A 25,073-nucleotide genomic window follows, 5' to 3' on the forward strand; every position below is an offset into this window, starting at 1 on the left:
GGCGGGATATAAATCCAATATCTTCATCTACGTCACAGGGTGTCTGTTGTGGGGAAGGAAGGGAAAGGATATTGTGAGCCGCTCTGAGACTCTTCGGAGTGGAGGGCGGGATATAAATCCAATATCTTCATCTACCTCACAGGGTGTCTGTTGTGGGGGGGGAGGAAGGTAAAGGAGATTGTGAGCCGCTCTGAGACTCTTCGGAGTGGAGGGCGGGATATAAATCCAATATCTTCATCTACCTCACAGGGTGTCTGTTGTGGGGGGGAGGAAGGTAAAGGAGATTGTGAGCCGCTCTGAGACTCTTCGGAGTGGAGGGCGGGATATAAATCCAGTATCTTCTTCCTCTTCTTCTAATAACCAGATTTGTGAAATAGTCCACAAAGGTCTTGACCATATTCAATCAGCCCTTTGTAGTCTATCACAGGTGGGGGCCTGCAAAACCAATGGGGGGATCTCATCTCTCCCCGCCCCCACTTTTGCAAGTCCCGTCCAATCACCTGCCTTAAAGCCTATAGGCATCTGATGCAGCAGGCCTCCTGAACACGCTGCCATGACTCCCAGGTAACAATAGCTCGTTCTGGCTGCCACGGCCATGTGGAGAGCCGTAGGCCTGCCTTGAACAAAGACAATGGGAAATTTTTCACTGTAACATCAACGTTAAAAAGCCCGCCTTAGAATAAGATCAGGTAGGGCACATGAACAGTGAGTGATGCTGCAGTTTTGCAAATGAGAACGAGTCTAGGCTTGTAAGATTCTTTCAGGAAGTAAAATCCTTTACTGAACTTTGAAGCACACAAAATAGATACAATGCAGGTAAAGGCACAGACCTCTCTCCCCGCCTGCAGCAGCTCCAGAAAGCACCAAAGGAAGGAACAAGCAAAACCGACACTAGAAGAAACTTCTAGGCCCCGATTAGTGGCTAGGCAACATCACCACCCCCATCTACTAAATAACTTTGTAAGTAAATTAACTCTTCTCAGTACCTCCCTACTACTGTAGTGTTTGACCCACTGCTACCGCTATCCTAACAGCGAGGGACAAAACACTGAGGGCGTTTTCGCACTGACCTTCAAGTGGCGCGACCACCCTCTTCACACCGGAGGATCTGCCCGGATTTCGCACAAGAAGCGCCGGCGCACCCAAAAGAGCCGGCTACTTCTGTCGCGAAACCCGCTCAAACGTTTTCCTGCTTCTTGGCGGTTTCCGTTTGAGCGGGTTTCGCGACGGAAGTCGCCGGCTCTTTTGGGTGCGCCAGCGCTTCTTGTGCGAAATCCGGGCAGATCCTCCGGTGTGAAGAGGGTGGTCACGCTACTTGAAGGTCAGTGCGAAAACGCCCTGAGTGTTTCCACTCTCCTTTCAGATCCCTTGCTCAATCTGCTTCCATCCTGACAGAATGTATCCTTTTTAGTAAATGTTTTATCATCTCTAATGCTGCCAGGGGCACAAGGAGAAGGGGAGCAGTCAATTCACTGGCAAGCTGCTGATCTTTCAGCGATGCACAAGTGCAGCGAAGGTGTTCCCGTGGGAACCAGACTCTCGGTAGCGAGAGCTGCAGGCCAGCATGAGACGGGGTCTTAGAAAAGCAATGCAAAGGACGGAAGGCGGGAGCCCTTGGTCTACTCAGTGGGGAATCCCTACCACGTGGTGGCAGTGGATGTAGCCAAAGAGGGAGAAAAAATGCTCAGGGGATCGAGAAAGCCCGGAGAGTGGCACATCAACAGGCAGAGATTTGCCTCAGAGGACAAGATGGAACAGGGCCTATGGGTCAGTGGGGCTGTTCTGCCTCATCTTGCTATGATGGGGCTTTGGTTCAGTGGTATTTTATCTGTGCTGCATGCAGAAAGCGCCACGTTCAACCTTGGCACTTCCAGTTCAAAGGACAAGGCAATGGGTGATGTGAAAGTCCTCCCCTTGTAAGAGCTGCTGCCAGTCTGAGTAGACAAAACTGACCTTGATGGACCAGCGATCCGATTAAGTACGCCAGCTTTGTGTGTGCACCATTCTTATTTAACAGGAACGAAACAAACATTCCAACACTGCCCAGACATTCGCAAATCTGTGACTCCATCTAACTGTAACTGCCCTATACGGGCTTCTTCAGAAGGGCAGAGACGCGCAGAAATCCAAGTGATGCAGAAGCCTGAGGATTCTGCGTACTCAAATTCCAGCCTCAGGGCTACAAAACTTGTACAAAATTGCTCAAGAGCCAAGAATATGTAAAAACAGCACGGTGGTTTTCTGCCCAGAGGCAAAAGATACACCGTCAAATCCTTCACTTCATACTTCGATCTTTTCCAAACTCTGACTCGCGGTTCAAGAAGACTGAGCTGCTGCAATAATATTTAAAAGCCTCTAGTTCATTTGATATTTCTTTTGCCCAGCACAGACAGGTCAGCAGGGTTAAAAACTCCCCATTTAACTTCAAAGAACGAGGGAGCAAAGGCAGGTCACAGATTATGTCCGGAATCATCCTCAGAATCTCGAATCGCTTCGCACAAACATGGTGATGTTGCTACCCCATGAATACAACTTGCTTTACAGAATAGTGCAGAAGATGGAGAGGAAGGAAAGAGGTTAAAACAAAATCCTTACATGGTCTACCAAAGGGGGGAAATAAAGACAAATCGATTCACTTGCAAAAAGTTCAGCCTTCCACTCTAGACTGCACAAGGTCACTTCTCACATTTTGAATGGGTACCACCCAAGGAAGTCCAAGGTCGCTACGCAGAGGCGGGCAATGGCAAACGCCCTCTGAACATCTCTTGCCTTGAAAACCTTCTGGGACCACCGTAAGTTAGCTGTGAGGAGAAGGAGAAGGAGAAGGAGAAGGAGAAGGAGAAGAAGGAGAAGAAGGAGAAGAAGGAGAAGAAGGAGAAGAAGGAGAAGAAGGAGAAGAAGAAGAAGAAGAAGAAGAAGAAGAAGAAGAAGAAGACGACCAAACTGCACGTTACTGCTGCGTGATTGCCTTGGGGACTTGGGGTGGGATCCTAGCTGCGAGTCCGCTTTGGCCCGCAGTGGCTCAGAAGCCTGATTTGGATTGGGATGACGGAGAGGTTTCTGCCTCCCCTCTCTACAGTGGGGGCTGCCCTCAGAAGCATTCAGAGGAATACTCAGGACTGAATGTGCGTTTTATTTGCTGCCTCATTGGGTGCATTCCTTCAGGATTGTAGGCGGTCATTTCCTTTGTTCCTCGGTACAGTGCATCTCTTCTTTGAGTCTGTGAATCTGATTCATCAAACTGGGAGGAGCAGAGTTCATCCAGTCCAGCTTTTTTCATAGAGATGGGACCGTTTACTCATTAGCCGCTTTTGACCACATGGTGAACACATCAAACTTTCCTTATCCTGAAAGACTCGTGGTCCATCAAAGTCAGTATTGTCTACTCAGACTGGCAGCGGCTCTCTGGGTCTCACATCACCTGCTGCCTGATCATTTTAACTGAAGGTGCTCTGTCACTGAGCTTTGGCCCCTCCCCAAGTCATAAAAGTGTTGGAGGGTGCTTGTGGAATTGACGCTTCAGAGTTATTTATACCTAAAAGGTAAAGGTAGTCCCCTGTGCAAGCACCAGTCGTTTTCAACTCTGGGGTGATGTTGCTTTCACAACTTTTTCACGGCAGACTTTTTATGGGGTGGTTTGCCATTGCCTTCCCCAGTCATCTACACTTTCCCCCCAGCAAGCTGGGGACTCGTTTTACCAACCCCGGAAGGATGGAAGGCTGAGTCAACCTGAGCCAGCTACCTTAAACCAGCTTCCGCTGGGATTGAACTCGGGTCGTGAGCAGAGGGCTCCGACTGCAGTACTGCAGCTTTAACACTCTGTGCCACGGGGCTCCTCCATTTGTACCTTAAGGCAAGGGTGTCAAACTCATTTGTTAGGAGGGCCGGATTTGACATAAATGAGACCTTGTTGGGCCAGGCCATGTTGGGTTGGGCCGAACCATGCCAGGCCGGGCCATGTGTGTACCTATTTAAGATTAGATAGCAGATATAAATTTTATAAAGAACAAAAACACAAATATATGTTTTTTAAAAACTTAAAAACGTGCTTAAAACGTTAGCACTCATTGGTTTTAAAGATGCTTTCTTTGTATTTCTCCCATGGGATCCAGGGAACAGGGCAAAGGAAGCCCTGGCTCTTTCTTTCCTTCCCCAGGGGATTGGGAGGGGGAGCCTAGGCCAATAGAAGGAAGAGAGGCTTGGCTCAGTAGCTCTGCTGTGTGATCGAGAGAGCCTGGCAAAGCAAGTTCTGCCTCTCCCCCTCCTCCCCAGGCCTCAGCCAATGGAGAAAATAGAGGTTTTGCTCTGTAGCTCCTGTGCGATTGAGCAAGCCTTGCAAAGCAGGCTGTTGTGCAGAAGGAAGCAAGAGAGGGAGAAGGACGCAGATGACAGCCAGTTGCTTGGGCACCTGATAGGAACCCTCTGGGGGGCCTGATTCGGCCCTTAAATTGCATGTTTGACACCCCTGCCTTAAGGTTTGTTAAAAACTTTATGTTGGTCTGTGGGAAAATACCAGAAACGATGGTAGCACCTTCTTTGATCACACTCTCACCCACAAATAATGAAAGCTTTTGAGTTTCCTAGAACTATTAATCCAGTTAGATGTTAAAAACACACAAACACACGCACAGAGAGCGAGAGTGTAGGGGCAAGAGAGAGAGAGAGAAAGTATGTTTGAAGGCTCGCTAGAAAAGAAGCCTTTTTATCAAGCTTTAAAATGCCCTTTTATTTTCAAATATGTCGAGCAACTTCCCCTTTCCATTTCTCTTTGTCTGAGGGTGTTAGGAAAGAGCTCTGTGGAGTTTATTGATGAACAAAACGGGATACATCTGCAGGAGCCTGAAGGTAGGTGATGGGAATTGCCGTGTCTCTCTCGGCCCCTCCCTCTCTCTTTGCTGTCAAGTCCCAGCCAACTTCTGTAAAGTTTTCAAGACAAGAGACGTCGAGAGGTGGTTTGCCATTGCCTGCCTCTGCATAGGAGCCCTGGTGTTCCTTAGTGCTATTCCTTGGCGGCCTCTCACCCAAATACTAATAGGGCCAACCCTGCTTAGCTCTTGTGATCTGATAAGATTGGACTAGCCTGGGCTATCCAGGTCAAGGTGCCGTGCATATAGCGGACTCTAAGGAAAGAACCTGTATGCAGAAGCAACTTGAATACACACCTATTTGCACTTGAGGTGTATGCGTATTGTATTTGCGGCATGACTTGGAAAAGGTGTTTCGGACACTACTTTGTTTCCCTTTTTTGGCTGTCAAGTTTTGGCAAGCCAGTTTGGTGTAGTGGTTAAGTGTGCGGACTCTTATCTGGGAGAACCGGGTTTGATTCCCCACTCCTCCACTTGCACCTGCTGGAATTGCCTTGGGTCAGCCAGAGCTGTGGCAGAGGTTGTCCTTGAAAAGGGCAGCTGCTGTGAGAGCCCTCTCCAGCCCCACCCACCTCACAGGGTGTCTGTTGTGGGGGAGGAAGGTAAAGGAGATTGTAGGCCGCTCTGAGACTCTGTCCTTGGAAGGGCAGCTGCTGTGAGAGCCCTCTCCAGCCCCACCCACCTCACAGGGTGTCTGTTGTGGGGGAGGAAGGGAAAGGAGATTGTAGGCCGCTCTGAGACTCTGTCCTTGAAAGGGCAGCTGCTGTGAGAGCCCTCTCAGCCCCACCTACCTCACAGGGTGTCTGTTGTGGGGGAGGAAGGGAAAGGAGATTGTAGGCCGCTCTGAGACTCTCGTCCTTGAAAGGGCAGCTGCTGAGAGAGCCCTCTCAGCCCCACCTGCCTCACAGGGGTCTGTTTTGGGGGAGGAAGGGAGAGGAGATTGTGAGCCGCTCTGAGGCTCTTCGGAGTGGAGGGCGGGTTATAAATCCAATATCATCTTTTTCTTCTCTTCATGAGCAGAACACAGCTAGATTTCCTCTCCCCTCCCCCCACCCTTGAGCCCATAACAGGACTTTGCCTGAGAGAAGCCATGCTTTGAAGCATCCGTGCGCATGAACCCCCCCCAGACAACTGACACTGTGATGGCCTCTAGGGGGCAGGCTACAGCCCTAAGTGTAGCCGCTACTTCCGCTGGTATGCTGCTGCTGGCTGAGCATGTGATAATAATTAGACTGAACTGCCGAAAGCGCAGCCATAACAGTTGCCCTTTTAGCAGGGCCGTAGAATCTGACTGCCGGATTTTAAATCCCTTTGAAGGTTATGGGCTCCGCATCAAAGTATTATGCCTGAGGAACCGAGTCACGCCAAAGGATAAGCTTCTGCAGTGCCCATTTAGCATGCTGCATCTTCAGAAACAACAGATGCTTGGAAGACAAAGCAACTCAGAAGGGCCCGCAAACGCTGCAAGCGCAAGCCCTTCTTCTCTACCAAGAAGCTGTCACCTAAATATTTAAGTAGCCCCCAAAGGAGGGAAATTATTTCAGGGCAGCAGGCCACTGTCAATATTTTAGCTTTAAATAAAACATCACCCAAAGCCGTATCAGGAAATACTGTCTACTGTAAAAATAAGAGCCCCGTGGCGCAGAGTGGTAAAGCTGCAGTACTGCAGTCGGAGCCCTCTGCTCACGACCTGAGTTCGATCCCGGCGGAAGCTGGTTTCAGGTAGCCGGCTCAGGTTGACTCAGCCTTCCGTCCTTCCGAGGTTGGTAAAATGAGTCCCCAGCTGGCTGGGGGGAAAGTGTAGATGACCGGGGAAGGCAATGGCAAACCACCCCGTAAAAAGTCTGCCGTGAAAACGTTGTGCAAGCAACGTCACCCAGAGTCGGAAACAACTGGTGCTTGCACAGGGGACCACCTTTACCTTTATAAAAATTTACTTACTCACTCTATGGGCGAGGTATTGACTAGTGAAGGCTAAGTTGAGTCTAGAAAGATCCAGTACCTGGGAGGCCAGAAGCGCCTGCTTGTCCTTTTACTATGGGACAGTTTCAGACTGATCTTGCCTATAGAGGCTGACAGGGTCCTGGGAGTGTGACGAGCTATGCATCCATGTCGGTCGTGGCTATTAAAATCCTGCTGGGGGGGGAAACACTGGTGCAGTTACCGGAAACCATCAACTCCTCCCTGACTGAGGGGGGCTCTCCCTAGGCTTTCAAAGGATACCTCCAACAACATTCATCAGCTAGAGATGAGTAGCCAATTACAGGCCAGTCCCCAATCTACCTTTCCTAGGGGAGGACAGAGCGTGTGGTGCCCGGGCGGCTTCCTGAATGGCACAGCTGCCCTTGACCCATTTCAATCTGGTTTCCGGCCATGATATGGCACCAAGACATGTTTAATTGCACTGGCCGACAGTCTTTGTTTAAAGCTGGCCAGGGGACAATCTCCCCCGTTGATCCTGTTGCACTTCTTAGTGGCCTCTGATACCCCTGACCACTCCATTCTCATCCACCAATTTGAATATGGAGTTGGTATCAAGGGCATCGCCCTTTGGTGGTTTTGCTCGTTTCTGTCTGACTACACTCAGGAGAGTCTTCAACAGAGGTGCAGACTCAGCTGGGTGGAATTTGTGTTGTAGAGTACCATAGGGCTTTAATTCTCTCATCCGTGCTCTTTAATATTTATATGCGGTTGCTGAATGAGGCTGCCCAGAGCTCTGGGGTTGGGTGTCACCAACTGCAGATGACACCCAGCTCTATATTTCATTATGTAAGTCTCTAGACACATCTACTGTGGTTCTGAACCAGAGAAGACAACTGTAGATTTATACCCTGCCCTTCTCTCTGCATCAAAGTCTCAGAGCGACTTACAATCTTATTTATCTTCTTCCCCCACAACAGACACCCTGTGAGGTGGGTAGGGCTGGGAGAACTCTCACAGAAGCTGCCCTTTTCAAGGACAACTCCTGTGAGAGCTATGGCTGACCGAAGGCCATTCCAGCAGCTGCAAGTGTAGGAGTGGGGAATCAAACCCAATTCTCCCAGATAAGAGTCCGCACACTTAGCCACTACACCAAACTGCTTTGATGCTGCAGTTGAGTGAGTAAGGCAGAATAAACTGAAGCTGAATCCAGACAAGACAAAAGTATTGCTAGCTGGGAAGGCTGCTAACTGCAGAGGGACCCAATCCACATGTCCTAGACGGAGTAAGGCTGGCTTTTTCAGAGCAGGTTAAAAGCTTGGGGGTGTTCAGCAACTATACCTTGCTGTTTGAAAAGCAGGCTGGCATATGAACATATGAAGCTGCCTTATACTGAATCAGAGCCTTGGTCCATCAAAGTCAGTATTGTCTACTCAAACTGGCAGCGGCTCTCCAGGGTCTCAAGCCGAGGTTTTTCACACCTATTTGCATGGGACCTTATTTGGAGATGCCAGGGACTGAACCTGGGACCTTCTGCTTACCAAGCAGATGCTCTACCACTGAGCCACCGTCCCTCCCCATGATGGCTAGGTGCCTTTCTATTAGCTGCATTTGATTCGCCAACTTCCTCATTACTTGGACTCAGCTAATATGGCTACACTGGCCACAATTCTGTAACCTCACGGTTGGATTACTACAACATGCTCTGCATAGGACTGCATTTGAAAACAGGGATGCAACTGGTCCCACAATGAGGCAGCCCAGCTGATGTCAGAGGCTAGCTGCCAGGAACATACATTGCCCATTCTGTAACAGCTTCATTGACTGCCAGGCTGTTTCTGGGTTCAATTTGAGGTGCTGGTTGTGACCTTTAAAGCCTTTCATGGCCTGGGATCCACATAAAAGAAGGATGGTCTCCTTCCATGTGTCCCTGAGCACCAACCACAGTCATCATGCAGCAATTTGTTGGCTACCTCGCCACTTAAGGTGGCCCATCTGGCATTGACCTGAGTCCAGGCCTTTGCCAACATGGCTCCCACTCTGTAGAATGGGCCCTTTGAAGAGATGAGGGAGTCATAAGAACATAAGAGAAGCCACGTTGGATCAGGCCAATGTCCCATCCAGTCCAACATTCTGTGTCACACATAAGAACATAAGAGAAGCCATGTTGGGTCAGGCCAGTGGCCCATCCAGTCCAACACTCTGTGTCACACTTAAGAACATAAGAGGAGCCATGTTGGGTCAGGCCAGTGGCCCATCCAGTCCAACACTCTTGTGTCACACATAAGAGCATAAGAGAAGCCACATTGGATCAGGCCAATGTCCCATCCTGTCCAACACTCCGTGTCACACAGTGGCCAAAAAATCCAAGTGCCATCAGGAGGTCCAGCAATGGAGCCGTGACACTAGAAGCCCTCTCAGCCCCACCCCCAAGCACCAAGAATACAGAGCATCACTATCCCAGACAGAGAGCTCCATCAATATGCTGTGGCTAATAGCCACTGATGGACCTCTGCTCCATATGCTTATCCAATCCCCTCTTGAAGCTGTCCCATCCATGGACATCTTCAGGAGATGCTGCAAGGCCTGCTTGTCTGTCAGGGGTTGGAATGGCATGTTTTATACAATACTGATTGTTCATTTATCAGGAGCTCTGAAGATGTTTTCCAGGTCCTTTTCCAACCTCGCTCAGGCAACCTCTGGCTAAAAAGGAAGTTGGACGATTTAGGACAGTGTTTCATTAAATTTAATAGGAGCCCTTAATACTGGTTTTAAATTTTGGTTTTATGATTTTAAACGCATTTTATTTGCGGCGTTTTATCTATGTTTGTACGCCGCCTCAAGCGCCACAAAGAAGAAAGGCTGCTGGCGCTATCTGGCCGAGAGGCACTGCTTGTTCATACGAAACGCCCCAATAGCTAGAGAGAAAGTGGGGCTCGTATTCCTGGAAACAAAAGGGATTCTGATCAGAAACAGGCCAAGAAAATATTTCATTCAAAATGAAGCAGACCCAGTAGAGAGCTTGTTCTGGTCACCACCTTAAGGCACCCACTCAGCATGGCCCTCTCCCTCGCCCAAACAGAAGGCCTAAGGACAATGGGGCCTGCCAGTAAGTATTGGTACTCATGACTTAATCCTCAGCTACTGATTGATGGCCCATCCCTCAGGCCAACTACTTCCACTCAGCTTTTCTATTTACTTCTATGCTAATGCCTACCAAGGTGCTCAAGGTCTTTGTCTACTACACTGATTTCCTTCTTGGGTGTCAAACCGAGCCAGCTTAAACCCATCAACTACCCATTCTTCTAGTAATTACTGTGCAAACACTATGGTTACCTGGAGATCCATTCAGCTCTGCTCATTGGCTTGAGGTGAGCACCCAATCAGGTACCCAGAAAAGGCCATCACTGCCCACCACAAGCCAACCCCTTTTCTGGGAGGACCTCATCCCCTCCAAAGATGACAAAACATGAGAGAAAGCTTCATCTCTCTCTCTCTCTCTCTCTCTCTCTCTTCAAGCTGAGCAAATGTCACCAGATTGTCCCCCCCCCCCCCCATACTCTAAATAAGGCGGCCCTCAGACATGGCAGGGCATGTCTACATCTTCAAGTTGTAACTGGACCCTAAGCAAATCTGGAACAGGTAGTATCACCTTGTCAATGTTTTACCCTTGCGTTACCCCCTATCAATTTAATCTCTATTTTTCTTAGGAACTGTGTGAGTGTTGTAGGAATCATTTACTTTGTTTGAATGTGTGATTTCTTAATAAATATCTTTTAGTAATCTCAAAATCTCATTATTTAAAAGAAAATTCTTGGAAGACCACCTCCTGTATACAAAGGTTTGATCCTGCTTAAGTGAGCCATAGTTGCCCACCTTTTAAATTCCCCAACCTCTCACTGAGGGCAATTTGGCTTACAGCTGCCCTTCACAGGCCATTTTTTGTAGCAGGAGCTCCTCTGCATATTAGGCCACGCCACCCTGATGTAGCCAATCCTCCTGGAGCTTCCAGTAGGCCCTGTACTGAGAGCCCTGTAAGGAATTCTAGCAGGACCTCCTTTGCATATTAGGCCACACACCCCTGATGCAGCCAATCCTCCTGGAGCTTCCAGTAGGCCCTGTACTGAGAGCCCTGTAAGGAATTCTAGCAGGACCTCCTTTGCATATTAGGCCACACACCCCTGATGCAGCCAATCCTCCTGGAGCTTCCAGTAGGCCCTGTACTGAGAGCCCTGTAAGGAATTCTAGCAGGACCTCCTTTGCATATTAGGCCACACCCCCTGAAGTAGCCAATCCTCCTGGAGCTTCCAGTAGGCCCTGTACTGAGAGCCCTGTAAGGAATTCTAGCAGGACCTCCTTTGCATATTAGGCCACACCACCCTGATGTAGCCAATCCTCCTGGAGCTTCCAGTAGGCCCTGTACTGAGAGCCCTGTAAGGAATTCTAGCAGGACCTCCTTTGCATATTAGGCCACACCCCCTGAAGTAGCCAATCCTCCTGGAGCTTCCAGTAGGCCCTGTACTGAGAGCCCTGTAAGGAATTCTAGCAGGACCTCCTTTGCATATTAGGCCACACCACCCTGATGTAGCCAATCCTCCTGGAGCTTCCAGTAGGCCCTGTACTGAGAGCCCTGTAAGGAATTCTAGCAGGACCTCCTTTGCATATTAGGCCACACCACCCTGATGTAGCCAATCCTCCGGGAGCTTACAGTAGGCCCTGTACTAAGAGCCCTCTAAGCTCTTGGAGGATTGGCTACATCAGGAGTGTGTGGCCTAATATGCAAAGGAGTTCCTGCTACAAAAAGAGCCCTCTGATCACAAAGACCATCTTTCTGAGTTAGTCACTTTGACCTGCCTTTCTCGCTTTGTAGAAACCTGCATTTTGTTCACTGCAATGGCAGCCACATAAATGTACAAAAGAAAACCTTCCCCAAACATGAAGTGGCACGAAGAATATAACTTGGACTACTGGTGAAAGATAATTAAGACACATTTGCAGCAGTAACAGAATCACAGTGCTTTTAGACACTGGTCATGAGAAGACCCAACACAGAATCTATGGACATATGAAGCCGCCTTCTACTGAATCAGACCCTCGGTCCATCAAAGTCAGTATTGTCGACTCAGACTGGCAGCAGCTCTCCAGGGTCTCAAGCTGAGGTTTTTCACACCTACTTGCCTGGACCCTTTTTAGTTGGAGATGCCGGGGATTGAACCTGGGACCTTCTGCTTACCAAGCAGATGCTCTACCACTGAGCCACTGTCCCTCCCCTGCTCTCCAGGGTCTCAAGCGGAGGTTTTTCATGCCTACTTGCTTGGCCCCTTTTTAGTTGAAGATGCCAGGGATTGAACCTGGGACCTTCTGCTTACCAAGCAGATGCTCTACCACTGAGCCACCGTCCTTCCCCAAAGACAATCATGGATGCATTAAGATTAATCTCTTTTGTAAATGATATTATCTTCAGCACAAATAGTTTTTCCCTCAGACTTGAATGCATATAGAGTTGAATGCACATGTGCCCACAAATGGACACATCAAAACACTCTGAATAAGCTAACAAAAGAAAAGCGAAATTCACCCATATATTACATCTAGAACAATTTCCTTCAGCATCAGTATTCAACTGCTCAGTTCTACAGTTTTGTTATTGATGCACACCAAATATCTGCTGTTTAAGCCTTGTGAGGCAATCCTGCAAAAGCTCTCAACAGAAGGGAAATTAGCTAATCAAAAATGACTAAACGGGTCATTTTACTAGGCCCATAATTCAGCAATTGTGACGAGAAGATGCACTGTTATGATACATTAACACTTCCAAACTTCAAACCATTCAACTTGTTTCTAATCCTCCAAGGATGTGATTATCTCATTCAAAACCTTGTTACCTGGAGATCTTCATTTCCATACACTGGTAATAGCATAATATTACACTAAGATGACTTATTCCATTGATTTTTTTTAAGAATGCAAAACAGATGCTCAAGCTGCTGCGTGATGATTTCCTAATAATGATCCAGTTCTGGAGGAAAAAATAGATTATGTTAACTGGCTGTCATCTGCTTCCTTCTCCCTCTCGCTTGCTTCCTTCTGCATCACAACTTGCTTTGCCAGGCTTGCTCAACTGCACAGGAAATACAGAGCAAAACCTCTATTTTCTCTATTGGCTGAGGCTCCTCCCTTGGCAAGGAAGGGGGGGAGGGAGGACTGGCTTTGCCAGGCTCTCTCAATCGCACAGCAGAGTGATTGAGCCAAGCCTCTGTTCCTTCTGTTGGCTGAGGCTCCTCTCCCTTCTGGTCCCGAGGAAGGAAGGAAAGAGACAGAGCTTCCTTAGCCCAATTCCCTGCATCCCATTGGAGAGATACAAGGAACGTACCCTTAAGACCCATGAGTGCTCATGTTTTAAGCATGTTTTATTTTTTAGGATTTTCAAAAAAAAATCTTTGTGTGTTTGCCTGAGTCCTTTATAAGGTTTATATTTCTGCTACCTAATCTGAAATAGGTACACACATTGGCCGGGCCCGACAAGGGCTCATTTATGTCAGATTCAGCCCTCCTAACAAATGTGTTCGACACCCTTGCTCTAAACTGTCTTAAAATAAACCATTATAAAGACGCAGTATGAAAAGTCTCATGTGCTTCCATGAAACACGCTTTATTCACTTGGGCAAAGTCAAAGGTCATAAGCAGATGCAGAACAAAGCAAAATCCCAAAGATACTGCAGGCTACCGGGAGGAAAGGGAGGGGGAAATCACAAGGAGCTGAGCCTCTGAAGAGGAAAAAAAAGAAAGAAAGAAAAGAAAGGGCATTTGGACTTGCGCAAGGCAATCAATAAGGACTTCCCAAAACAAATATTTAAAAACTCAGCAAGCATTAGGAGCAGTCAGAGCATTTCACTGCTGCTATTAAAAACCAACACAACAGTACAAAAAGGAATGAGATTCCCGTTCCAAGTAAAGCTAGCAGCCGCAGCCCAAAATGAATTCCTCTCACCTAATGAAATTAAACGTTAAATGGGGAGGGGGTCAACCAATCATACAGCCTGAGCAGCGCAGCTGAGGTCCCCCGGTTTCCAGCATGCCACCACTCCAAACCACTCTCTGCTGTTAGCAACTCAACATGGATTTTTTTTTCCCCACCTGAAAGTGCTGAGATAAACAGCTTTGCCAAAACTCGAGCCTTTCAAGCGTCTGAAGTCATGTTACATTCTCACAGCGACTGCTAAAATAATCCATTCTCAAGTAACCAGATTTTGACAGATCTGTCTCGCTGCCAAACACTGCGTCATCCACACCGCGGGCTACAAAGGTTTCCCAAGAACGGAAAGCTAAATTAAGAGCAGTTTTCTTCTGGTGGCTTTGTTTCAAAGGCACTGATCTTCTGTCCTTACTGATATGTCCCCAAACAGCTAATGCCTACTGGAACATAGAGAGCGGCCCGCGAGGGAGATGGGTTTCCAACGAAGCCGACGCTGCTCCGCAGCTAGTTTTCCACGCTCCGTTTATCTGATCAAGCACTTTCGGCTGTACGTTTTGAGCACGTTCGACTATCAAGATTAAACAAGTTTGTGGGTCTTGCTGGGGCTTGGTGAACAAGAGCTTAAATGCCTTACGTTCATCATCGGCTTCTCTGGCACTCCGCAGAGAGGCTTCAAGCGAGAACAGCAGGGCGGGCGCGCAACACCAAGCCGATTACAGAGCTAACCACTCTGCGAGGAACAGGCACTGAACTGAGCGGGTCTTCCCGCCTGCACATCTCCCACCCCCACCCAGCAGTCACCCCACCCCCACCCCTTGACATCTGGGGGAATGGGGAATCTCTCACAGGGAATAATTTGCTGCCAGGGAAATTGGGAAGGGAACCGCACAAAGTCTTTAAATAGAAGAGCACCACAAAGGCAGGCTGTAGCCATCTGCAGACTGAGATGTGCGCAGAGAAGGGTCATCTCCTCCCACATGCCTTTGAATGTGATGGAAGTTAGAAGAAGAGTTTGGGTGCATCTTTGCTGCTGGTACGCTGTGGAACTGGGAGACTCTGTGGCCGTGATTATAGAAGAGCTGGCTCAGGATGTGGCCAAACTCGCTTCACATAAGAGCCACATAGAATAAGCATCAGATGTCTGAGAGCCACAAGACATGAATGTCAGATGTTTGAGAGCAGGAAGGAAGGCAAATAGATGGTGGGAGGGAGGGAGGGAGAGGTGGAAATAAAGCAGCTTTAACTTTAAATGCATTCTCCCAAGTTGCCAGCTGGCTTGGCGAAGTGATTTAAAGCCACAAATGCCTTCTCCAAGCTGGCTGATGGAGTGGCGGAGGCTTCAAAAGCCACACAACACGCGTGAAAGAGCCACATGTGGCTCCCGAGCCGCAGTTTGGCCTCCCCTGAGCTAGCTCAACGGGAAGCCACGCCTGTTTTTGAAGGACTCCACCGGATGGCTCACCCCAGCCAGACGTGAGCGGCTCAGAGCTCGGCGCACATCCCTCCGCTCTCTGGAGTGACCCCGTATAACACACATAACTATTTCCCCTGGTAATCCTGCAACATCAGCCAAGATAGGAGGAGGAAATCCAGCCCCGAGATATGTATTAGGCTGCAGGCAAACACCAGGCTCCAAGGAAACTGGCTCAGCTAGAGTGCAGGGATTAGCCCAAGCACGTGTCCTCCAAGCTGTGCCCGACATCTGGGAAAAGCAAGACACCCAGACAACTGCAGGGCCACACAGCCAGTCCCTGATCCTACAACACCACTACTTCCCCTGGGTGTCCCGGGTTTTAAAAGTTCCTTGCACTTCCCCCACCCCACACATTCCTCTTTCCTCTAATTTCCCCCCAAAGGGTCAACCACAAAGAGAAGACTGGGGGGAAGCGAAGAGCAGAAAAGTACTCGGGGCTTGTGAATGGGGACTCCTCTTCCCAACTAAGCGTGAACCAAGGTTCCAAGGGAGCAAATCAATCTAGGTTTGTGCACTGGCAAGTCAAGGCACACCAGCCGGCAGCTGCTCGTCTGCCCTTCCCTCCCACCGACCTCTCCCAACACAAATGCGCTCCTTCCCCAACAGCACAATCCACTGATTGTGCAGTGGGGGGGGGACCCAAACTCTGCTGGGCCCATGCATCCCTCCCATCGAAGCCTCTCCGCCTCTCTTGCAGAGCCCTCCCCTGCCAACACCTCAGAGACCTCTCCTCCTCTCGGGCTGACCCTCCAGGTTCTCCTCCCCCCCCACCCCCCCCCACCCCCGCCCGCCTGCCTGCCAGATGCCTTTCTCAGCCAAGCCCACCCGCCTTGCTTTCCTGTCTTCTAAAGCCATCTCCTTCCCATACAAAGCCCTTCTGGCCAACTCCACTCCGCTTGCCCAACAACCCTCGATTCTCTCCATCACCTCCCCCCGCCCCCCCCCCAAACAAGAAATTCTTCGCTCTCAACCACCCCCACCATTCCTCCTGGGAAACAACAAGCAAGGCATCCCATTTCTCCCCACCCTCTTCAGGGGCTTTGCCCAAGTCACCCCCCCCCCCACCCAGGGCCACCACGCACCCCCCCCCCATCTCTTTCCTAGTCCAGAGTTCTCAAAAGGCACCCGCCAGGGGGGCAATCCTTCTCCTCCCCCCCCCCCAGAAAAACCCCATGCCACTGCCTTCATGCACCAGGCCAAAAACATTCAATTCTGTTTAATTTCCTCCCCACCGCTAGCCTCAGTCCCTGATCTCTCTCTGCTTCCCAAGCCCTGGTTACTCCTGCCCCCCCCCCCCGTGCCCCGCCGATCCCTTCCTCGCTTGCCCCAGTTTACCCTTCCTATTCCCAAGGGCCTCCCCCCCTTCTTGAACCATACCCCTAAGATCTCCTCCCCTGTGCCAGAAAGGGTTCTTCCCAAACCACTCCCGCTCCCTCCCAAACTAGGTCCACCCCCCCTTTGCAAACCATCGCACCCTGTCCCCTTCACTAATTACCAGCCCCCACCCCCAAAATGGGGTCCCCTCACAAATTATCCCTCCAGAACTGGGTCCCTCTTCCCAGCTCATCAGGGTCTGTCACCAAAAGAAGTTCAACCCCTTCGGTAATCAACCCCCCATCCCTCCCCCCATAAAATGAGGTCCCCCTTCTCAAATTATTGGCCCTCAAGTTAGTCTCCCTTTGCAAAGTAGCACCCCCCCTGCAAAAGGGGGGGGGTCTTCTTCTCAAATTACAACTCCAAGAAGAAATCTCTTTTTCCAAATCATCAGACACCTCCCCACCCCCAAAAAGAGTTCCACCCCCCCTTCGCTTAGTTTCCATCTCCCTCCTCACCCACCAAAACGGGGTCCTCTTCTAATATTCTCAGCCCCCAAAGAAACCCTCCTCTACCACCGGTCATCCCCTCTCCCCCAAAAGGTGTCCCCCTTCTCAAATTATCACTCCAGACAGAGATTCCCTTGCAAAACCATCCCGTGCCCTGTCGCCCAGAAAGGTCCCCCCTTTGCGAATGATCGCCCACCCCACCCCCTCAAAGGGGGCTCTCTCCTTTTTTTGCAACATCACCCCAAGTCGCCAAAACACCCCCCCCCCTCCAACCCGGAGCGTGCAAAAGAAGTGAGCAGTGTGACTCAGGAAAGCACCTCCGGGAGAGACAAACGTTGCCAGCTTCCAGATACCACTGCGGGAGGGGGAGGCGTGCATTTCTTTTGTTTCAATTGCAAAGCAAATATCTCTACATTTATTTGGGGGGGACTTTGGAATGCGGGGGAATCCCCTCTTTTTTTCTTAGTAAGGGGGCTAATTCCAGAAGGATATTTTGCAAAGGGGAGGGGAGCGCCCGGGGATTCCCCGCCTCTCCTGCAGGAGGGCCCTAATTTAGGGACACCCCGCCATTCTCCTGCTGCATGACCCCGAATTCAGAGACCCCCTTTCTTGCAAAAGGGGAATCCCCCCTTTGCAAAGGGGAAACCCCTCCCCATCGACCCCTTCTCCCCGCTTTCCAAGCAGGACCCCTTCTAATGAAGCCAAACTTAAAAAGCAACAACCCCCCCAACAAAATCTTAATGTTCCAGAGCCCCCCCTCCATTGATGCCTCCGTCCTGGAGAGGTTCTCCCCCCCCTCAGGCGCCCTCAACACCACCTTCTCCCCCCCCCCCACAGACCTACACGTTGAGGCCCCTCCTGGAAAAAGCAGCCCCCCTCCCTCCATTCACTCACTTACCCCAGGAATTCCCTGTCTCCCCTGCAGGGCCCTAATTTAGGGATCTCTCCCCATTCCCCTTCTGATCCAGGACCCTGAATTCGGGGTCCCCCTTTTTTGCAAAGGGGGGGAACCCTCCTTCGACCCCACCCCCGCTTTCCAAGCAGAATCTCTATTAATCAAGTAAAAATTAAAAAAAAATAAAAAAGCAACAACTAGGGTTGCCAAGTCCAATTCAAGAAATACCTGGGGCCTTTGGGGGTGGAGCTAGGAGACTTTGGGGGTGGTGCCAGGAGCAAGGTTGTGACAAGCACAATTGAACTCTGTAGGGAGTTCTGGCCATCACATTTAAAGGGACTGCACACCTTGTAAATGCCTTCCCTCCATTGGAAATAATGAAGGATAGGGGCACCTTCATTGGGGGCTCATAGAATTGGAACCCCTGGTCCAATCCTTTTGAAACTCGGAAAGCATTTTGAGGTAAGTCATCAGATACTATGCTGAAAATTTGGCGCCTCTACCTCAAAAAACAGTTCTCCCCAGAGCTCCAGATACCCGCGGATCAATTCTCCATTATACCCTAAGGGAATCACTCTCCATAGGGAATAATGGAGTGCTCAGCAGACATCCCCCCCCTTGCTTTCTGATGACCCTGAAGCGGGAGGAGGGGCCTCCAAACCGGGGGATCCCCTGCCCCCACCTGGGGATTGGCAACCCTAGCAGCAACCCCCACCTCCAACAAAACCTTTCTCTACCAGCCCCTCCCTCCGGTTATAGGGTTGCCAAGTCCAATTCAAGAAATATCTGGAGAATTTGGGGGGTGGAGCCGGGTGACTTTGGGGATGGCGCCAGAAGCAAAGTTGTGACGAGCATAATCGCATAATCGAACACCGAAGGGAGCGCAGGCCATCACGTTTAAAGGGACCGCACACCTTTTAAACGCCTTCCCTCCATTGGAAATGACGAAGGAGAGGGGCACCTTCTTTTGCGGCTTATAGAATTGCACCCCCTGAACCAACATTTTTGAAACTCGGAGAGCATTTTGAGGAGAGCCATCAGACGCTGTGCTGAAAATTTGGTGCCCCTAACTCAAAAAACAGCCCCTCGCCCCTCCAGAGACCCAGATTAGGGAGGGACGGTGGCTCAGTGGTAGAGCATCTGCTTGGGAAGCAGAAGGTTCCAGGTTCAATCCCCGGCATCTCCACTAAAAAAGGTCCAGGCAAGTAGGCGTGAAAAACCTGAGCTTGAGACCCTGGAGAGCAGGGGAGGGACAGTGGCTCAGTGGTAGAGCATCTGCTTGGGAAGCAGAAGGTCCCAGGTTCAATCCCTGGCATTTCCAACAAAAAAGGGTCCAGGCTAGTAAGCATGAAAAACCTCAGCTTGAGACCCTGGAGAGCAGGGGAGGGACGGTGGCTCAGTGGTAGAGCATCTGCTTGGGAAGCAGAAGGTCCCAGGTTCAATCCCTGGCATTTCCAACAAAAAAGGGTCCAGGCTAGTAAGCATGAAAAACCTCAGCTTGAGACCCTGGAAAGCAGGGGAGGGACGGTGGCTCAGTGGTAGAGCATCTGCTTGGGAAGCAGAGAAGGTCTCAGGTTCAATCCCTGGCATCTCCAACTAAAAGGGTCCAGGCAAATAGGTGTGAAAAACCTCAGCTTGAGACCCTGGAGAGCCGCTGCCAGTCTTAACATATGAACATATGAAGCTGCCTTATACTGAATCAGACCCTCCTGGGTCCATCAAAGTCAGTATTGTCTACTCAGACCGGCAGCGGCTCTCCAGGGTCCCAAGCGGAGGTTTTTCACACCTATTTGCCTGGACCCTTTTTTGGAGATGCCAGGGATTGAACCTGGGACCTTCTGCTTCCCAAGCAGATGCTCTACCACTGAGCCACCGTCCCTCCCCTGAGAAGGCAATACTGAGAAGACAATACTGACTTTGATGGACCAAAGGGTCTGATTCAGTAGAAGGCAGCTTCATACGTTCAAACCCGTGGATCAACTTTCCCATTCTACCCTACGGGAATCGTTCTCCATAGGGAATAACGAGGTGCGCAGCAGATATTTCCTCCCTCCCGTCGCTTTCTGATGACTCTGAAGCGGGGAGGGGGGCTCCAAAGCGGGGGATCCCCCGCCCCCAGCGGGGGATTGGCAACGCCACCCTGCAGCAAAAGTCTTCTCCGCCTCCGGGGTCCCCACGACCTACAGCAGCTCACTCACCCCAGCACCACCAGCTCGCCGTATTTGACGGGCTCCTTGTTGGGCGCGCAGTGCTCCTCCTGGCTGGGCGAAAACATGGGGCCGCCGCCGCCAACGCCGCTATAATCCCATAAGGAGACGACTGGGGGGGGGGGGAGGAAACGAGCCCGGGGTGGGGGGGGGGGGTCGACAAACGGTCAACAAAAGAGAAAAAATTTAAAAAAAATAAGTCCGCGCGCCGCACGTCGCCGCGTCGCTCGTCACCGAGCGGGCGGGCCGATATCCTTCTTTCTTGTTGTTTCCGCAACGAGGAAATGCGCCTTTTCGGCTTCCTGCGCCCGCCGGCGCGGAGTCTTCTTTCTCCCTCCTGCCGCTGCTGCTGCTGCTGCTGCTTCTCCCGCAACCGCCGCCGCGCGAGCGCTCCGTCGACGGCAACCGCCGGAGGAAGGAAGGAACCAATAGAGCGCCTCCGACGCGAGGAGGGATGGGGATAATAGGGGAGGCGGGGAAGCTCCGCCCACGTGCACCCCTCCCTCGCCGTCCCTTCCCCGGCGTCCTCGCAACCGCCACCCTCCCTGCGGGGGAACGGAGCGATGGTACGGCCCAGGCTGTTATGTAAACATCGGAGTAAGAGGGGAGACGAGGAAGGGACGGCCCTTAAAGGGCTCGGCGCCCTTTTAGGGAATGGAGGCCGCTGCCGCCTGTCATGAAGAGTCGTGGGTTGTTTTTTTTTTTTAAGGATTAAAATATTTCAAACACTTCCGCATAAATTTGCGTGGCCTGCCTACTGGCGTGTTGGAAATAAGACTAGGGTTGTTGCACACAGTGGAGGAACATAAGAGAAGCCATGTTGGATCAGGCCAGTGGCCCATCCAGTCCAACACTCTGTGTCACTTAAGAACATAAGAGAAGCCATGTTGGATCAGGCCAATGGCCCATCCAGTCCAACACTCTGTGTCACACATAAGAACATAAGAGAAGCCATGTTGGGTCAGGCCAATGGCCCATCCAGTCCAACACTCTGTGTCACACATAAGAATATAAGAGAAGCCATGTTGGATCAGGCCAATGGCCCATCCAGTCCAACACTCTGTGTCACATAAGAACATAAGAGAAGCCCTGCTGGATCAGGCCAATGGCCCATCCAGTCCAACACTCTGTGTCACACATAAGAATATAAGAGAAGCCATGTTGGATCAGGCCAATGGCCCATCCAGTCCAACACTGTGTCACACATAAGAACATAAGAGAAGCCCTGCTGGATCAGGCCAATGGCCCATCCAGTCCAACTCTCTGTGTCACACATAAGAACATAAGAGAAGCCATGTTGGATCAGGCCAGTGGCCCATCCAGTCCAACACTCTGTGTCACACATAAGAATATAAGAGAAGCCATGTTGGATCAGGCCAGTGGCCCATCCAGTCCAACACTCTGTGTCACACATAAGAATATAAGAGAAGCCATGTTGGATCAGGCCAATGGCCCATCCAGTCCAACACTCTGTGTCACATAAGAACATAAGAGAAGCCATTTTGGATCAGGCCAATGGCCCATCCAGTCCAACACTCTGTGTCACACATAAGAATATAAGAGAAGCCATGTTGGATCAGGCCAGTGGCCCATCCAGTCCAACACTCTGTGTCACACATAAGAATATAAGAGAAGCCATGTTGGATCAGGCCAATGGCCCATCCAGTCCAACACTCTGTGTCACATAAGAACATAAGAGAAGCCCTGCTGGATCAGGCCAATGGCCCATCCAGCAACACTCTGTGTCACACATAAGAATATAAGAGAGAAGCCATGTTGGATCAGGCCAATGGCCATCCAGTCCAACACTGTGTCACACATAAGAACATAAGAGAAGCCCTGCTGGATCAGGCCAATGGCCCATCCAGTCCAACTCTCTGTGTCACACATAAGAACATAAGAGAAGCCATGTTGGATCAGGCCAGTGGCCCATCCAGTCCAACACTCTGTGTCACACATAAGAATATAAGAGAAGCCATGTTGGATCAGGCCAGTGGCCCATCCAGTCCAACACTCTGTGTCACACATAAGAATATAAGAGAAGCCATGTTGGATCAGGCCAATGGCCCATCCAGTCCAACACTCTGTGTCACATAAGAACATAAGAGAAGCCATTTTGGATCAGGCCAATGGCCCATCCAGTCCAACACTCTGTGTCACACATAAGAATATAAGAGAAGCCATGTTGGATCAGGCCAGTGGCCCATCCAGTCCAACACTCTGTGTCACACATAAGAATATAAGAGAAGCCATGTTGGATCAGGCCAATGGCCCATCCAGTCCAACACTCTGTGTCACATAAGAACATAAGAGAAGCCATGTTGGATCAGGCCAGTGGCCCATCCAGTCCAACACTCTGTGTCACACATAAGAATATAAGAGAAGCCATGTTGGATCAGGCCAATGGCCCATCCAGTCCAACACTGTGTCACACATAAGAACATAAGAGAAGCCCTGCTGGATCAGGCCAATGGCCCATCCAGTCCAACTCTCTGTGTCACACATAAGAACATAAGAGAAGCCATGTTGGATCAGGCCAGTGGCCCATCCAGTCCAACACTCTGTGTCACACATAAGAATATAAGAGAAGCCATGTTGGATCAGGCCAGTGGCCCATCCAGTCCAACACTCTGTGTCACACATAAGAATATAAGAGAAGCCATGTTGGATCAGGCCAATGGCCCATCCAGTCCAACACTCTGTGTCACATAAGAACATAAGAGAAGCCATTTTGGATCAAGCCAATGGCCCATCCAGTCCAACACTCTGTGTCACACATAAGAACATAAGAGAAGCCCTGTTGGATCAGGCCAATGGCCCGTCCAGTCCAACACACTGTATCACACATAACAACATAAGAGAAGCCCTGTTGGATCAAGCCAATGGCCCATCCAGTCCAATGCTCTGTCACACAGTGGCCAAAAACCAGGAGTTATCAGGAGGTCCATCAGCAGGGCCAGAACTCCAGAAGCCCTCCCACTGTTGCCCCTCCCAAGCACCAAAAATACAGAGCATCACTGCCCCAGTCATAAGAACATAAGAGAAGCTATGTTGGATCAAGGCAATGGCCCATTCAGTCCAGCACTCTGGGTCACACAGCGGCCAAAAAACCCAGGTGCCATAAGGAGGTCTATCAGTGGGGCCAGGACACTAGAAGCCCTCCCACTGTTGCCCCCCTCCAAGCACCAAGAATGCAGAGCATCACTGCCCCAGATGTAAGAACATAAGAGAAGCCATGTTGGATCAGGCCAATGGCCCATCCAGTCCAACACTCTGGGACACAGTGGCCAAAAAACCCAGGTGCCATCAGGAGGTCCACCAGTGGGGCCAGGACACTAGAAGCCCTCCCACTGTTGGCCCCCTCCAAGCACCAAGAATACAGAGCATCACTGCTCCAGATGTAAGAACATAAGAGAAGCCATGTTGGGTCAGGCCAATGGCCCATCTAGTCCAACACTCTGGGTCGCACAGTGGCCAAAAAAACCAGGTGCCATCAGGAGGTCCATCAGTGGGGCCAGGACACTAGAAGCCCTCCCACTGTTGCCCCAATATTTTCCAACACAGACCTGGCAAGCAATAAAAGGAAGTACTTTTTCACCCAAAGGGTGATGAACATGTGGAATTCACTGCCACAGGAGGTGGTGGCGGCCACAAGCATAGCCACCTTCAAGAGGGGGTTAGATAAAAATATGAAGTAGAGGTCCATCAGTGGCTATTAGCCACAGTGTGTGTGTGTGTGTGTGTGTGTGTATGTATATATATATTTGGCCGCTGTGTGACACAGAATGTTGCACTGGATGGGCCACTGGCCTGATCTAACATGGCTTCTCTTATGTTCTTATGTTCTTAACCCTAACACTGCAACATGGTGACAAATGTAAACTGCGGGGTCAGGGGTGTCAAACTCTTTTGTTGTGCGGACCAAATCTGACATAAATGAGACTTTGTCAGGCCAGGCCATGTTGGGCTGGGCCATATGTGTACCTATTTAAGATTAGGTAGAAAAAAAACTTAAAACAAGATTAAAACATTAGCACTCAGTCTTAAAGGTGCTTCCTTTGTATTTCTCCCATGGGATCCAGGGAACTGGGCAAAGGAAGCTGTGGCTCTTTCCTTCTTTCCCCAGGGGCCCAGAAGGGGGAGGAGCCTCAGCCAATAGAAGGAAGAGAGGCTTGGCTCAGTAGCTCTGCTGTGTAATTGAGAGAGCTTGGCAAAGCAAGCTCTCACCCCCCCCTCCCTTCCTCTCCCTCAGGCAATGGAGAAAATAGAGGCTTTGCTCTATAGCTCCTGCGCAACTGAGCAAGCCTTGCAAAGCAAGCTGTGATGCAGAAGGAGACAGATAACAGTCAGTTGCTCAGGGGCCTAGGACATTGGTCCCCAGTCTATTTGAGCTTGCAGGCACCTTTGGAATGCTGACCTAGGGTAGTCAGCACAACCACAAACAGGCAGCCTGAAGGAAAGATGCCCAGAAGATTATGTGGTGACATTCCTGCTACAATAAATCTTCTCATGTGTCTTGAGGGTATTTGTGATAGGAGGAGGAGGAGGAGAGATTGGATTTGTAGCTTGCCCTTTGCTCAGAGTCTCAGAGTGGCTTACAATCTCCTTTCCCTTCCTCTCCCCACAACTGACACCCTGTGAGGTAGGTGGGGTGGAGAAAGCTCTGAGCCAACTGCTCTTGAGAGAACAGCTGTGGCAGAACTGGGACTGATCCAAGCTGCGTGTGGCGGAGTGGGGAATCAAACCCGGTTCTCCGCTCTTTATCATTATACCAAACTGGCTCTCTAGGGAACAGTATCCATTAAGATTAGGCATCTCTGTTTCCCTTTGGTTGCAACATGGATGTGAAGCACACCTACCTCAACTAAATTTTTTTTTTTTATCTTTTTGCAAGATACTCACTGAGAGTTTGT

The 25,073-nt window shown here is 50.2% G+C and overlaps 1 protein-coding gene across 1 annotated transcript in view; it reads right to left on the minus strand.

The window, feature by feature from the left end:
* The window catches only part of PELI2 (pellino E3 ubiquitin protein ligase family member 2), a 158,548-nt gene extending 137,903 nt beyond the window's left edge, over nt 1–20,645 (minus strand). The window contains exon 1 of the mRNA XM_060263161.1: nt 20,152–20,645. Within this exon, the coding sequence (XP_060119144.1) occupies nt 20,152–20,228 (77 nt within the window). The 5' untranslated portion in view covers nt 20,229–20,645. The remainder of the gene's footprint in view (nt 1–20,151) is intronic.
* Between the last annotated feature and the right edge of the window lie 4,428 nt (nt 20,646–25,073).

This window comes from Heteronotia binoei, chromosome 21 (genome assembly GCF_032191835.1).
Source record: "Heteronotia binoei isolate CCM8104 ecotype False Entrance Well chromosome 21, APGP_CSIRO_Hbin_v1, whole genome shotgun sequence".
Classification (NCBI taxonomy): domain Eukaryota; kingdom Metazoa; phylum Chordata; class Lepidosauria; order Squamata; family Gekkonidae; genus Heteronotia; species Heteronotia binoei.